The 16,280-nt window shown below is 33.8% G+C and overlaps 1 protein-coding gene across 1 annotated transcript; it reads left to right on the top strand.

Moving 5' to 3' along the window:
* The first annotated feature begins 1,777 nt into the window (after positions 1 to 1,777).
* On the top strand, positions 1,778 to 16,116 carry LOC117928086 (neutral/alkaline invertase 3, chloroplastic-like). Its single transcript, XM_034847885.1, has 7 exons — positions 1,778 to 1,912; positions 2,401 to 3,186; positions 4,080 to 4,245; positions 4,348 to 4,559; positions 14,344 to 14,837; positions 14,943 to 14,991; positions 15,417 to 16,116. Exons 2-7 carry the CDS (start codon positions 2,479 to 2,481, stop codon positions 15,741 to 15,743), a joined length of 1,956 nt encoding a protein of 651 aa, XP_034703776.1. The 5' UTR covers positions 1,778 to 1,912; positions 2,401 to 2,478; the 3' UTR covers positions 15,744 to 16,116.
* Positions 16,117 to 16,280: the final 164 nt, after the last annotated feature.

Raw genomic sequence — 16,280 nt, 5'->3', positions numbered from 1 at the left:
AATAAATTCTCTTTTCTCCACGTTGCTTTTTGAAAATCACATTGGTAGACAAAGATATACATAAGACTTGAGTAAAACTCAATAGAATTAAGATACAAAAGAATAAAATTAAGGTACAATATAAATAAAATGAAAGTATAACATAATGAAATCTTAATCTGTATATATAAACAAGATTTTGATATAAAGCACTGAGAATTGAGTTGCAGACGTGATATTACCTAATCAATGGTACGTTTGGGTTGATGTACAAAAGGTACTATGATATCACCCTTTATGACTTCTTAGTGAATAGAATTTGAACACATGTAAGCGATAAAATTGGTGCAACGGCCCAAGTCTGCCTATTAGACAGAATGAGCCAACAATGGCAGGAGGCCCACTCTACTGGGCTTCAAATGCATGTAAAGCAGAATTGTCCAAAACTTCGGCCCAAAGCCCATCTAACAATGCCGGTTAGTTGAGGGAGACAGTTTTGAACTGAATTTGGGTTCAAGCCTCACAAACGTACCATCAATTCAAACTTGTACTCAACAACCATTACAATAATATTAAATTTTTTATTTTATTATTATTGTTTGCACTTTTTTACTGTTGAAACGGCTTAGGTTAGTTGAACGTACAGATTTGGCCCACTAATCCAAAGCCCCCCAAACATGAGGCGGGTCCTTGTCCATTTTTGGAGTTTAGGATAAGATCATACGACGCACGAAAAAGGATTGGTCACCATTATACCACGTGGTCTTCAACTCTCAAGAATTAGGTGAGAACACCCCGCCTTTCTGCCCTCAATTTTGAAAATAAATAAATTTCTAATTTTTTTAATAAAATATGTCTACAATAATTAAACAAAAGTATTAAAAAAAAATCTTTTTACTTTAAATATTCCAAAATTTTCAATTGGACTTTTAGGTCGCACGTGCCATCAAAGCCAACGACAAAAGTAGTGGTGGTATCTATCACATGCAACGTTCACAACACAACTTCACAAATATTATTCAAATAAATAAATATTAAATTTTATTTATTTCATACATTATTTTATTTGGTATAAATCTATTTCAAAAATTAAAATTAATTTAAATTTGGATTTATGAATTTATTTCTGAATTTCTTTTTTCTAAAATACAATTATCTAAAACTATGTTTGGTTCCCAAAAATATTAAAAAGAAAAATGCTGAAAAAAATATATATATTTTTTATTTTGGCTTAATTATATAAAATATAAAAGAAAGTAAAATATAATTAATTTTTTTTTTAAATTTATAAAATTTAAAATTATTTAATATTTATATAATGAGAGAGAATAAATTAAACAAATTTAAATAAATATATAAAAATAATTTATTAATTTTAAATATATTTTTATTTTTCTTCCAATTTTTATCCTTTCATTTTTTTTTTCACATTTTCTCTAAAAATATGTGGGAATCAACAAATGGAGCATAAAACAAGTGAGATTAAAAAAAACAATTTAACAAATATAGTAATTTTTTAAAGGTTTTCATATTCTAAAAAATATATATAAAAATAAAATAATTCAATATTTAAATGCAAAAGAGTTTAAATAAATATTTAACTATGTGATTCCTATTTTGTAGATTTATCCTATTTATATTAAAAATGAATAAATCTGACATTATTTCGTATTTTTAATCAATTAATTTTTTTATCGTATAAATAACGGAAAAAAAAAGAAGCCATAATTTTAATTTTTTTTTAAAAAGGAAAAAATCAATGACGTGAAAAGGGGCAAAAAAGTGAGGAAGGTCTTTAAATCTGTTTTTCTAGTTTTCCCTTAAATTTGCCTTTCAATAGCTCATTTCCCATTCTGTTTGGTTCGCGGGAAAGGAAAATCTTCGTTTTACAAGCTTCAATCGTATCGATTGTCTGAGACACCTCTATATTAAGGTGACCGCTTTTTTTTTGTTTTGTTGCATGTAAAATTCCTTTCTGAATTGGATGATAAACCTGAAGGGATGTGTGTGTGTGTGTTTTTTTTATTGAATCAAGATATTGTTTGGTTGCCGGAAAAGTTGAGAGGAAGGAAGGGAAAATGAGTTGGTGGCTCTGTGTTTTTTGTTGCCTGGTTTCCTAGGGGGGAAAAAACCCGAGTTATTTTAAGTTATGTTTCTTTCGGTAAATGATCACGGGGCTTCGATTTTCTTTTTCTTTTCATTCTCTCTGGAGCAAATAGGGGCATATGGAATTTGAGAAGAGCTTGTTGAAATTGTCAACTTAGCTAGCTGATATATTTTCTTTCCAATCAAATAGGGTGTGATGAAATTTTGGATTTTTATTTTTTACATTTTCAATGGAGGGATATGATCTTATGAATGCAATTTCTTTGTCTTATAAATTTGATGTCTTGATGTCCTGTCTAACTCAATGTGTTTCAGGTTAAATTTGAGGTCTTGGATTTTCTTCATCCATAACGATTTTGAGTTGAATATAGTTCATCTTATTTGCAAAATACTATGGCAATGGGAACTTCAGAAGCAGTTTTGCAAGTTTTTTCTGGGGCAGTACCATGCCTTTTTGGTTCTGATCCATGTTTTAGCAAATCAGACTCCATGAGCCCTTTTAAATCCCACATAAAATCTGTAAAGAAAAGGGGATCAAGGTATATGCTCAAGTGTTCATATATGATACGGAGTCACATCATGACCCATCGGCTTCATGGGGTTGGTGGTGGTTTGTATGGAAATACATCAATTCACCGATCACAGCTTCAGAGTTGCAAATGTCAAAGAGCTGACAGTGTAAGTGGGATAGCTTCAGAGGCTGGAAATGGAACCTGGTTTGTGGATAATGCAAAGAAACGGAATCCAATTAATGGTGTAATGGATACACCAAACGTTCTAGAGTTTCAGGATGTTCAAGAGCTGAAACCAGAAATGGAGGGTTCCATTTCCAATGGCGCAGTTGAAACAGCAAGAGATACCTTTGTCAAGGTTAGAGTTGACTCCATTGAGGATGAAGCATGGGACTTGCTGCGGGAATCTATGGTATATTATTGTGGTAGTCCCATAGGAACAATTGCTGCAAAGGATCCAACCAGTTCCAATGTTCTGAATTATGATCAAGTCTTTATCCGTGACTTTATACCTTCTGGTATTGCTTTCCTTTTGAAGGGAGAATATGATATTGTTCGAAACTTCATCCTTCACACACTTCAGTTGCAGGTAATTTAACAGTTCTGATTATGTTGACCATTTAAGTTTAGCAACCAATTGTGTGCAGAATTTCTTGTCATGATTAATTTTTTTATTCCATTTATTTATTTTTGTGTTTATATAACTGAGTTTAAATTTGCCATTGTATTGTTTTAAATTTGTTATTCCTTATTTCTTTATTTTGGAAGTTTCTTAGCACTGTTAAGAGGAATATTAATACATGATTACTTCTATTTTTCCACCAGTTTGTTAATTTTTTATGATTAAGATTCACATGAGTGATGAATTTTGACTAAGAAAACTAGCTTCTAAATTCAAAGCTGACCCCCCTCCCTAGTAAAAATTAGATGATAGTTTATATTGTACTTGTTTGTAACTTTTGTTAACATAAACTCATAGTATTGATGGTAGTTCATCCTGTTGAATGAATGTTAATGAGAAATGTATTCAGTATGTAAACAAAACTTCTGCATAGTCTTACTTGTTCAATTAAATTGCGTGGTTTCATATTTTATCCACTCCTTCTTAAAACAAAAAAAGTTACATATATGCCATACCCAAATTGCGTGGTTTTGTATTGTGTTTGAGTGATCACAGCTCTTCGTAAGAAATTGTATATGTGAACAAATGCATTAGATGTCCCCTTGTTCAAAAATTTTAACTTTGGAACCTGTTTGATTGAAGATGTCTGTATATGGTTTCATGTGCAATCAAAATATGAAATAGAACACCTGTTCTCACATGCATGCGTTGATGGATATGTAATTTGTGTCCATTTGACAACATTGCATGTGTAACTGAAGATGATTAATTATTACCCTAACTATTTATCATTTACTTTACTTCCTTTTAAACATGGAGTTTATCTGCCCATTTGGGCACTTTTGTGGCTCATCCTGCAGAGCTGGGAGAAGACAATGGACTGTCATAGTCCTGGTCAAGGGTTGATGCCTGCAAGTTTCAAGGTGCGCACAGTTCCCCTGGATGGTGATGACTCTGCAACAGAAGAGGTATTGGATCCTGATTTTGGAGAAGCAGCAATTGGCCGTGTTGCACCTGTTGACTCTGGTAAATCAATACAGCAGAGCATGTTTTAAGAAGAACTAATTTCACTTGCATTAGAATTTAAACTCTAGCAAATCTAAGTTCATGTTATGATGTCAACTTCAGGATTGTGGTGGATTATACTGTTACGCGCTTATGGAAAATGCTCTGGAGATCTTTCAGTTCAGGAGAGAATTGATGTGCAAACTGGAATTAAGATGATTCTAAGGCTTTGTCTTGCTGATGGTTTTGATATGTTCCCAACTTTATTGGTCACAGATGGTTCTTGTATGATAGACCGCCGCATGGGGATTCATGGCCATCCATTGGAAATCCAGGTAGATGGTTTTTCAATTTGTTCTTGAGTTGGTTTCTTATTACTGTTGAAGGGAAACATTTTCTGTCTTAGACCTTGGAACCATTAATGTTCTTACTATTGTAAAATTTTGGAATAGGACTATGAACAGAATCATCCCATTAGTAATGGCAGGTTTGCAAAGGGGAAAAGCTGTTTCTCCATAAGATATTGATGGAAGTTTCCTAAGATGTGAGTTGGAATGGCTACTTCTATATTAGAGGAATAGAAGAAGTTCTGGAAAGATGTCACAGGAGCAATCATTTACATACATGCACATTTAATTTCTAAGGTTTAGAAGGCCATTACTGAAAAAGAAATGGAGATGAGAAAATTGAAAACTAATATGAACAAAAAATGCAGCCAAAAGGGTGAGAAGGTTGAATATAAGCGTATAATGATCAATCAGATGTGATGGGCCTCAAGTAGGGTGAGAACATGAATTCAAACTTGAAATGTCAAGACAAATTACAGAACTTTTCTTGTGTTGCAGGGGATGGTTACAAAGCGTTGTGAACGGTGATTAGATTATGGTGAAGCAAAGAGGCTAATCAACAAAGTGCTAAATGTTTATTGCAAGAGGTCTCTGGTAGAGAGGAAAATGTTCTTCAAATGAGGCTAGCTGAAGCTTGAATTTGGTAAAGCCAAGTGTTAGTATAGTATTGAAGGAGTTTTGAAGTACATTAGAGAAATGAGTTGCCTTAGGTAATTAATTTGCTTAATGATATCTTATAGAGAGAAAATACTAGTGGTTTGGAGGAAAATTTTTATGTTGTAATTATATAAGAATAGAGACAATATTAGCACCCATTAGACTGGTGGTACTTCTTTTTGAATTAAAAGATTGGATGAATCTTTGTACTGGAGCTCCAAGACCTGAAAAGGAAGAATGCCTGGGGAAAGGCAAGTTGCACTCTGAGACTCTATAGGGCTTGATGAAGTGAAGATAGGTATGGAGATTTTTAGACACTAGTTTAAATTTATGATATGGAGGTATGTTTTCCCTCCGTATTAACTTATTATTTAGATAATTGATTGAAAATTTAAAGCATAGAGATATGGTTGAAGTAGCATTTTGGAGCATTGGAATGATGCTCTTATTCTATGTGATGCCTAGAACGGGCCTTTAGAGCATTTGAGTTGGCTTTCATGTGATTTGAGTTGGCATTTTGTAGCTTCTGCACAGCTCTGTATTTCCTTGGGAGCTTGTTTACAAGTGTGGAAGATCTAGTTAGGGTTCTGGGATGTAGAGTGCGGAACCTCCCTACCAACTATTTGGGCCTTCCATTGGGAGCCCCTTTCAAATCCTCCTAGATTTGGGATATGGTGGAGGAAAGATTTTAGAAATGACTTGCTATGTAGAAGAAATAACAATGTTTTAAAAATTGGACCAGTCGATTGGACTAGTTCAACTGAACCGATCATATGTTTGGTTTGATTAACTTTTTAAACCACACTTGACTTTAAGTCGAAGTTGAACTAGTGGACTGATTGGACAGATGGGTGAATTGGCTGACTGGATAGGTGGTTCACTACTTGCTAATTTTTTTTTTCCAAATAGGTGGGTTGGTTTTCTAAAGCCACTTTCAAACACCAATAGCCATTTCATATGGACCCCATACATACTTCAAACAGACAAGTTAGGCTTCCGAAGCATTTTCAAATGTTAATTGCCATTTCATGCAGGCCCCATGTGTTTCAACATCTTGCAGACATCAATGGCCCTTCTCCCCATGCATCACTTTTGGTTCTTAAATGACCTTTTGCGAGCCTGCCTTTTTTTTTTTTTGCTTTTTAACTCGACTTACTCAACCTGTAGGAAGGGTATAGGTATAAAATACTTGAGGTAGGTTACTACTAAGCCCATGAGCTCTTTTGTTAAATATATCATTTATAATCGAATATTTGAATATCTACTGATAAAGTAAATAATAAAATTTTATTTATATATATAGAGTTTACATTTTATCATTATTCGTGATTTAATATATTAATATTAAGGATAAAATGATAAAATATTTTAAGTGTTCATACTTATTCATATATAATTTTAGAGTTAAATACACTTTATCCCCTCATTTTTTTGTATTCTTTACACTTTGCCTTCTAACTTGTTAAATAATAACACTTTGCCTCCCAAACTTGTTAAAGAGCAATGCTTTGCCCCACAAAGTTGAATGAGTAGCTTATTAGGTAAAGAAACAAGGTTGAAATGCAAAGAAAAACACTTGTTGTCCAAGTTCGAAGTTGTCACCCTTTGCAGTTATATGTGAAAATTATGAATAGTCATACGAACATCTCTTTAAAATAAAAAATTGAAACTGGTGGCTTCCATATTTCGAAAGTGTTTGAGAAATTCCACTTAAAGGCTACCAAACTAGTGTTCTAACTAGAGTGAGAAAAAGAGCAATCCTTTTTATAATTTATGGATAGTTTGTAAATGATGCTATAGTATTGTTTTTTAACAAGTTTGGGGGGCAAAGTGTAAAATACACAAAAGGTTGAGAGGGTAAAGTGTATTTAAGACATATTTAATTTTTTATAATTATTTTTAATTTTAATAATATATAGGCTATATATTTATAATCTTATGTTGACGTCATAGTTTAACTATCAGTCCAACCACTGAATTGTGATCTAGTAACTTTTCTAGTTTAATCATTGGTTTGATTATGAAAACATTGAGAAATAGTATGCATCGAAAGGAGGAAGTCTAACTCTGATAAAAAACATGACATTCAATTTGTCAATTTACTTCATGTCTCTTTTTGTCATCTTGAGAAAGGTGAGCTCAAGGTTAGAGAAGATTTAAAAGGATTTCCTTTGAGGGGGGAGGAGGAGCTTTGGAGAGAAAACTGCCTCTAATGAATTGGTGTATAATTTTTATGGATAAGAGGAGTTGGGGTGTAGGAATTTAAAATATTTCCACTCTTAATAAGACTTTTTGGAAAATAGTGTTGAAGATTTGCAATTGGAAGGGAATCTCTTTGGAAATGAGTAATTTCAGGGAAGTATAGGGAGGAAAAGGGGGAATGGTGCTTTAGAGGAGTGAGGAAAGGGTACGAGGTGGTTGTTTGGAATGCAATCAGGAGTGGGTGGGTGACCTGTAATAGTAGAATGGACTTCAAGTTAGACAATGGAATGAGGGTGAAATTTTGAAAGGATAAGTGGTGCAGTGATGTACCACTGAGGGAGGCTTTTCTGGAGTTATTCTCAATAAGATGTGGGAGCAAAATGGAGAGAGGGATTGTTGGAACCTTAGGTTTTCAAGATAGATTCATGATTGGGAGTTGGAGGAGGTTGAGGCCTTTCTTAGGAGGCTGCAAGTGCATTCTCTTAGTAGGAATATATAGGATAATATGGTTTGGCTGAATGCAAAGAGTGAATTTTCTCGGTTAAGTTATTCTATTCCTCTTTTTTCATGTGGTAGAATGTAGGCGTTTCTCCATAGTATTGTTTGAAATCCTTGGGTACCATCAAGGGCTGGCTTTTTGCATGGGAAGCTGCATAGGTAGGATAGTGGCATTGGATCAACTCAAAAGGAGATGAAGGATATCAAATAGATGCTATATGTGCAAAGGAGAAGAAATAGTTGAGTTCATCCTCCTTCACTGCACAAAAGCAACTATTTGTGACAATTGATATAATGCTCTTTTTGAAATAAAATGGGTGACGCACTCCTTAGCGAAAAATGCCCTTTTGAGTTGACATGGATATTTTGTCAGAAAAAAGAGGAAAAAGGCTTGGAGAGCTACTCCTTTGTGCTTGTTCTGAACCATTTGGAGGGAGAGAAATGAGAGAGTGTTTGACAACACTGAAAAAGTAGACATAGTAATCAAACAAACCTTTATGTATGATTTGGGTTAGAGTTTATATAAGAGATTGTTTTTTGTCCATGATGGACTTTGTAGAGTAGTTAAGCTCTAAGTAAGGGGTGGGTGGAGTTTTTTTTTGTGTATTCCCTTGCTTTATTTTTCTTTTGGTGCCCTTGTATACATCGTGTATGCCTTTGTATGCCTTTTTATTACATGTTGATACAATTGATCTTTGTCTATCAAAAAATTGGAAAAAAAAAAAAAAAGTTCCAAGTAGACAGAGAGATGAAGTCATTCAAGATTAAATTCCTTATTTTAGGGTGGAGAGGGATTCAAAGAACTTGGCTACTAATATTTTCACCTTTTATTAGGGTGGGTTTCAAGCAAAGGTTTACAGTTATGATAAGCTTGGATGACTAACCAGTGAGAGTCCAAGTAATCTAGGCCTAGATTATTTCCTAGTAAGATTATGACCCAAGAAAGCCCAATCACCAAATGTTAAATAAGAAAGGACAGAATGATCTCTACGGCAGAAACCTATAGAAGCATCAACCCACCCTTGAAGTTACCATTAACAAGCAACAAAAAACTAATCATCTGAGCCCATTACCCATCCTAGTAAGGACGTCATCCAAGAAGCCCCATTCCTTGTGGTAATAAACCATATACAATTCCTCCCTTCCTTGGGCACAATATCCTGTTCACAATTTCATTTACCATCAAGGTAGCATACTGAATTTGTCTGATCATGGCAAAGTTCCCTTGGAAGCAGGATGTATGGATATACTGAGAAAGTGTCTGTATTAAGACTTTGTCTAGACTAGTCAACGAGTTAATCAGTTTAAAATCTTCAGCTTCCACGGAATTCACACGCCTCTCTATTTCTTTTCCTGAAAGTGTCTTTCCGAAATTCGCATACTAACCTTCCAAATGGATGGCCAATCCATATGCTCATTTTCTCAATCTTTCAGCTTCCATCCCTCTGAAGAAACATGTAAGAATCTCAAAATCATTCCCAAAATAAGATATTGGTGTTCTAAGATATAACCCCATTGTGCCTTGTGAAAATTGCTTCGATCAAGAAATAAGTTAAGCTGATAGGATTCACATCGAACATGATTTTTGTAAGGTCATATATCAATTGCAGTTATTAGGATCGATTCTTTTCTAGTAGTTTTCAATGAAAATTTTAACTTACCCTGTTTACCAATAGTATTAGACCTCGGCTCATTGATGGGTTGGATGGTCTTAGGATAAATATGCTGTGATTGACTTCTATCAATACTAAAATAAGTAACAAAATCCACATTTAGTAGAAAGACTTTTAGTAACGTGAAGAAAAACTATTTTGATGTGCAAAAATCTAAAGGTAGTGGAAGTAAACCTTTGATTTTTTCTTTTTAAAACTTTTATTCTAATTATTCTAACTTCAGATTTTAGAATGAGAAACTTAAAATGTTATAATGTATTGCTTCATCTAATGGTAACTTTTTGGACTGTCAAGCTTTTTACTGCAGGTTTGAGCATGTGTACAACCACTTCATGCAAAAAACAAAAAAAAAAAAGGAAAGAAAAAAAAAAGGTCCTCTTCTTAGTTCGTGCAAGCATTCTGTAATGGGACTTGCACTAGATTTTTGTATTTCTTTCTCCCTTCTTTGATCCGGGTAGATCTAGTAAATGAAAGGGACTTACCTCTTATTGAATTTGCTTATAAAGTCCATTGAAGACGCATAAACTCTATTAAAAAAAGCACCCCTCAATGAGAAAAGAGAAACAACATTACTGATTTCAGTTTGATGTTCATTGGCTGTTCCTCCTAAGAAGTGCACCTGTTTGTCCCATCCCACCAGAGAAAATGATGAGGGGTTACCACCCAAGCTGGAGTTCTCCTCTTACAGTCTCACCCATATATCTCAAAGGCCATGGCACAAGAAGATATCATCATCCATCTGATAGAAAATAGCAAAAATAAAGGACCAAAATTGTAATAAAAGGCAATTTACCAATTCCCCATCCCTATTACACATACAAAACCAATCTGGAAGAAAATTTCCCTGTTTAACAAATTGATTGATTGTGAGACTCCTGTCCTTTGCTCTAGGCAAAATAAAGAACGGAACATTGAGATACAAATCTGGTTAGGATGATCATTAAGTTTTTAGAAATACTTTTTGTTTGAGGCACACATCTAGTTGTGATGAGACATAGAGAATCCATAAGTTTAAATATGGTGTTTTGTTATCATTTAGGTTTGAAATGGTGTAACAGATGCTTGATTTGAATAGTTCTCTGCATCATTTTATGGGTTGCAGTTGGTGACTTTAGGCTTCTAGAGGCTCTTAACATTCTAATGACTATAACAATGTTTCTAGTGGCTTGATTCAGGATTTTGATCAAATGAAGTCATCCTTATGACATCATGGGTGGTTGGTTAACTCTCCTATCAAGTGATACAATAGAAGTAAGCAGTTCTGTTGTAGCAAGTGAATATTTACATTTCCTTCATTCCATTTTGTAGGTAGCAACATTGTATTTCTTGGTTCTAAAAAGATCAATACATATTTTTAACATAGTCTAAATGCGCTTTTGGGGATATATTAGGCATCAAGATGAACTTGGTTTAGATCAGCTTATTAGGTATCCTCAAACAAAGGTTAAATATGAAATTCAAAGACTTGCCTGGTTCCTATCTTCAAAAACACTTTTCAAGAATAGGTTTTTTGAAAATAAGAACACAGAACATGTTTCAGAGAAAATCATCTGGGTAGTATCCCATTTTTTAACTAACATTAGAAGACTTTTCTCAAGTCACTTAACTAAACAGTTCTTTAATCTGTTAGACTTGTTCCTTTTTTTTTCAGCTCTCCAAGCACTGAATATTGATTTCCTGTTTCTGTGTTCTTCAAGACAGAAAGTTGTTATCATCAAACAGAACTATACCCCCCAATGCTTCATCTGTGTCCGAATATCTGATAAAATATCTTTAGTTATTGCTGGGAAGTAATTCTATGTTAGATTAATATGTTGATCCTGTTGTGAGGAAGTTTAAAAATAGATCAACTTGTGGAAGAATCAATTTTTTGTGAGATGGAATCACTACTCTCTAATCCATGTTTTCTAGCCTCATGTTTTGATCTATGCCACTTCTCAAATTTTGTGGGGATTTAGAGACATGGAGTGCATTTACCTGTCAAGCTTAGTTGACATTTTCATAAGATCTACAGTTTTATGGTTGGTGGGGCATATCAAGCTTGATTAGCTTGGTATCATAGTTTATTAATTAGACTTTTGAGTCACCAAAAAATTTTATTCTACAATTTACCTTATATGAATCAAAGTCCCAACTTTAGGTGGTGTTTGGATACATTTCCTGTATTTTGTTTTTTTTAGAATAGAAGAATAGTATTGGCTCCTATATAAAATGTAAGGACTGTTGAAAAACCTTTTTTCCTCATTTGTTTCCTCTGAATAATACAAGTTTATAATGCATCATATAGTTGACTTCTAAGGCCTAAAAATGGAAATACAGCTACCTATTCTAATGACACTAGATTTTTAGGAATTACACAAGTAACTTTGGATGGCTATGCATTAATTTACACTGCTATACAATCTATTTTAGGAAGGAGAATTAAGTCAAAATATTGTCAAATATTCAAACAATATTTCCATTTCATCCTTATTCATGGCCAATGTTGTAGTCTATTAGGACGCAAACTCTATTCTTAACACCATTACATTTTTATTATTTTTTAAATGTAGTAATGAGAGCATGAAAATATTGAATGAAATAAAAAAGATGACATGATCTGCTAAAATTAATTCAATGTAGTAACGTCTGCATGTGTAAACCTCATGTTGAATATTTCCTCTTGGGTTTTCTTTATTTATTTTGATTTGTTTGCATACTTGACTGAATGGTAAGAGGACAATGCTGATAGAATGTGCCACTCTCCAGTCTACAATCCCTGGCAAATGTAAAAAATTAGAAGTTTGTGAAATATGGATCTTCTTGGAAATTATGATATAATTTGGCTTTGTTACCAAAAGATGTGACCTACAATTTTTGTTTAGATTTTTAAGATATACATTCTAAGAAATATTGGTTTAATGCTAAAAGCATAAAATTTAAGGCTCTGTTGTGGATAGCTTTTAACTCATGCTTTTGATCTGTACAAGAAGTAGAGCAAGTATTATTGTTGTGCAGTTGATTTTATGTTTAATTTCTGTATTATAAAAATGCTTTTAAGAATATGGATAATTTTGACATTTTGAAAAATATCCATTCAACAGAAATACTTATCCCCATCATGTTTGAGTAGAAGTTGTTTTTCAAAATGTAAATAAATCATGTTGGGAACTGTGAGGTCCTTATTTGAGAGTTTTATCTGAACATCTTTAGAAGTTACGTTTAACCTTCAAATAGTGCTCTTAGCATTTAAGAAACTCTTCTAAACAACTAGTAAATAAAGAGAAGAGAGGAGAGGGGAAGATAATGGATGATAGTGGATATCTAAACATGTGGAACATCACTGCTTGTGAGGTAATTTTTATTTGTTTATTTATTTTGTTTGAAAACTTCATTGACTATGTTGATAAGCTTAGAATGACTCTCTCTCTCTCTCTCTCTCTCTCTCATCTTCTCTCTGCTTAACTGTGTATTTTAGACTTTTTTTTTTTTAATTTTTTTTAATCATTTTATTACACAAAGAAAAAGAAAAGAAAAGAAGGGGGGAAAAAAGGAAAACAATAACAAGAACGCTTGGCCCCTAATGGTTGTCAAAAACTATTATGTCATCTGACTCTGTTTTTCCTTTTTCTATATTTCTCAAGGAGATCTTGTCCTGTGTCCCATATCTTTCTTTCAGTGATGCCACATAAGAAAGTGATGAGAAGGAGAAAGTAAAAGAGAAGAATGAAAGTAATGGAAATGAGAGAATTGTATTATGTTGGTCTCGTTACAAGAGTCTTGTCTAGAAGAGAAGTCAATGATGTGGTGTCCCACCATTGAGTTCAAGATCTCTAGAGGATTATTATACATTAATCTGCTCAGTTGTTTCTATAAGCTGTATTTATATAGAATAATAGCTGCTAATGCAATTTAAAATTAGAGACTTCAAAGTAGAAACTTCTACTGAACAAATAATTTCTAAAATCTAGAAGGGTCCACCTCAAAAAGCCATAATGAAACAAGAAACTTCTATAATTATTGCTTGTACAGAAATAAATATTTGACATGAAAGCTTAATTGCCACATTTTACTCTTAAATTTGGAAGTTTTGTTGAGATGATAGATCCATGGGTGGAATCACCATGGTCTTTGCAATTTTTTTTTGAGAGCTATCTTCATCAATAAATGCACAATGATATCTGTCGGTTATTTGTAGACTTATGCTTTCCAGAATTCCACTTCTATCACCATTTTAAAATGAAAATAAAGTGGAAGACAAAGATTGACTTGTATAGATAGACTGCCCGTAAAGGTTACGAAGTCAAAGTCAAATCAACCATTCACTTCCGGACCTAGGCAATAGAGAGGTGAGACATGTACAAATAGAGTAGACATGATACTGTCTCTATGACTGAAGGACTTCAAAGGATTTAAGCTTCAAGTCTGAAAATTGTAAATCTTGAATCAATGAAACAAAGGAAAGATGAGTGGATTCTCTGGGAAATGATGTGAGTCTAATTCTCAGATAGTTTGTAGTAAATTCAGTTAGGTTTTCTTTTGACAAGAATATAGTTCTGCACTTAATCTCCTTAAAGCTGTGATGAGTTTGAATCTGCTTTCCCCATTTGAGCCCTTCATTATCTGAAACTTAAATTATCACTCAATGATAAAATGACTAATCTAGTTGTGAGTGTTGTTTAATTAGATTTCATTGTACCATTTTGAGTTTCCTTGTTTCCTAGTAAAATAATAAGTTTAATTTTGGTACAACATTGTTGTAGGCATTATTTTATTCAGCATTACTTTGTGCACGGGAGATGCTTGCGCCAGAAGATGGATCCGCTGACCTTATCCGAGCACTGAATAATCGTTTAGTAGCATTGTCATTCCATATCAGAGAGTATTATTGGATTGATATGAAAAAACTAAATGAGATCTATCGTTACAAAACTGAAGAGTATTCATATGATGCAGTTAACAAGTTCAACATTTACCCAGATCAGATATCCCCTTGGTTGGTGGAATGGATGCCTAATAAAGGAGGCTATTTAATTGGGAACTTGCAACCAGCTCACATGGATTTCCGCTTCTTTTCTCTTGGAAACTTATGGTCTATCATAAGCAGTCTTGCAACAATGGATCAGTCGCATGCTATCTTGGATCTTGTTGAAGCCAAATGGGGAGATTTAGTGGCAGACATGCCACTGAAGATATGTTACCCTGCTCTTGAAGGTCAGGAATGGCAAATTATCACTGGTAGTGATCCTAAGAACACGTAAGAATTCCATCTTATTACCTATGCTATTCCTTTTTTTTTTTTTTTTTTTACCCCTTTGATTTGATTGTTTTCATGTCACTATTGGGTTGCATTTTGATGCAGGCCTTGGTCCTACCATAATGCAGGTTCCTGGCCAACTTTGCTCTGGCAGGTTAGTTATGAATTTTTGGTGAATCTTTTGTTGGTAAATATCTTTGTTTATTGTCAATATTAGGAATGCATTTTGAGACTAGGGATGGTAATATAGTTTTAAGGATGAAAACTTTATTTTCTCTTTGATGGAGTCAAGGCTCTTCTGTTGTATGGCTGGCCAGGCGGACCAAATCAATATCTATGTAAATGTCAAGATTTCTAATTTTCAGAATCTCTGTCCCCTATAAAGGATTTCTGCAACAATTGCTCACCTAATTGAATGATCCTAACCATTTGGAATGCATTTGAACATTTGCTATCCAAAACTAGCAATACACTTGGATGGTTACTGACATTCAATTGAATTGGTTTTAACTCGTATTAGGATTGGTAGGTTGTTAGAAACAGCTTATGATGTTAACCTATTCAAGATGGCTTCTGCAGCTCACAGTTGCATGCATTAAGATGGATAGACCACAAATTGCGGCAAAAGCTGTTGAAATAGCTGAGAGACGCATAGCACGGGACAAGTGGCCTGAATATTATGATACCAAAAAGGCAAGGTTCATTGGGAAACAAGCACGCCTATTCCAGACCTGGTCAATTGCTGGATACCTCGTGGCAAAGCTCCTCCTTTCTGACCCCACTGCGGCCAAGATTCTGATAACTGAAGAGGATTCTGAACTTGTCAATGCCTTCTCCTGCATGATCAGTGCCAACCCAAGAAGAAAGCGAGGTCGAAAGAGTTCAACTCAGACCTTCATAGTATGAGTATTGTCTGGCAACTAATAATTATTTGGAAAAAGGTATTCGATATGATGCATGCATGGAAAGGTTGGTAAAGTATTCACCTGATTTATGATTTAATTAAAGTCATTCATTGGCAATTATTTGAAATTGGGTTTATAAATGTAATAATATTCTTTTCTCTTTTCTTTTTTCCTTTGGATAAGCTGAAATTTGTAATGTAGGCTTATCCATTTATTGTATGATATCTGCGTTATAAAGATTTGTGTATTCTGATTTAGGACTAGAGTTTGCATTTGAAGCCTCCTGTAATTGTATGGACAATGGGGAGACTGGTCTTTGATTTGTACTGTCTATGTTACTAGATCAATGAAATGGAAGTCACTATTTTAGAGAATTTGTTGTGAGTTTATCTGAATTGTCTGTAATATTTTATGTATGAATGTTATGCCTTTTGGGTTTTTAAATCAACATTAGTTTACTTTATTGGGGGCGGAGTGCAAACAAAGAGGCAGGCTCTTTAAGGGAGTTACTACAAATTCTACTATTCTTCCAGCTGAG

This window comes from Vitis riparia, chromosome 13 (genome assembly GCF_004353265.1).
Source record: "Vitis riparia cultivar Riparia Gloire de Montpellier isolate 1030 chromosome 13, EGFV_Vit.rip_1.0, whole genome shotgun sequence".
Lineage (NCBI taxonomy): Eukaryota > Viridiplantae > Streptophyta > Magnoliopsida > Vitales > Vitaceae > Vitis > Vitis riparia.
Note: the sequence above shows the minus strand (reverse complement) of the source record. Positions and strands in the feature narration are given on the sequence as shown.

Coding starts and splice junctions, on each gene's coding strand:
- LOC117928086 (XM_034847885.1), top strand. CDS start 2,479: ATGGCAATGGGAACTTCAGAAGCAGTTTTGCAAGTTTTTTCTGGGGCA. Junction 3,187..4,079: donor TTCACACACTTCAGTTGCAG/GTAATTTAACAG, acceptor CTCATCCTGCAG/AGCTGGGAGAAGACAATGGA. Junction 14,992..15,416: donor GGCCAACTTTGCTCTGGCAG/GTTAGTTATGAA, acceptor TGGCTTCTGCAG/CTCACAGTTGCATGCATTAA.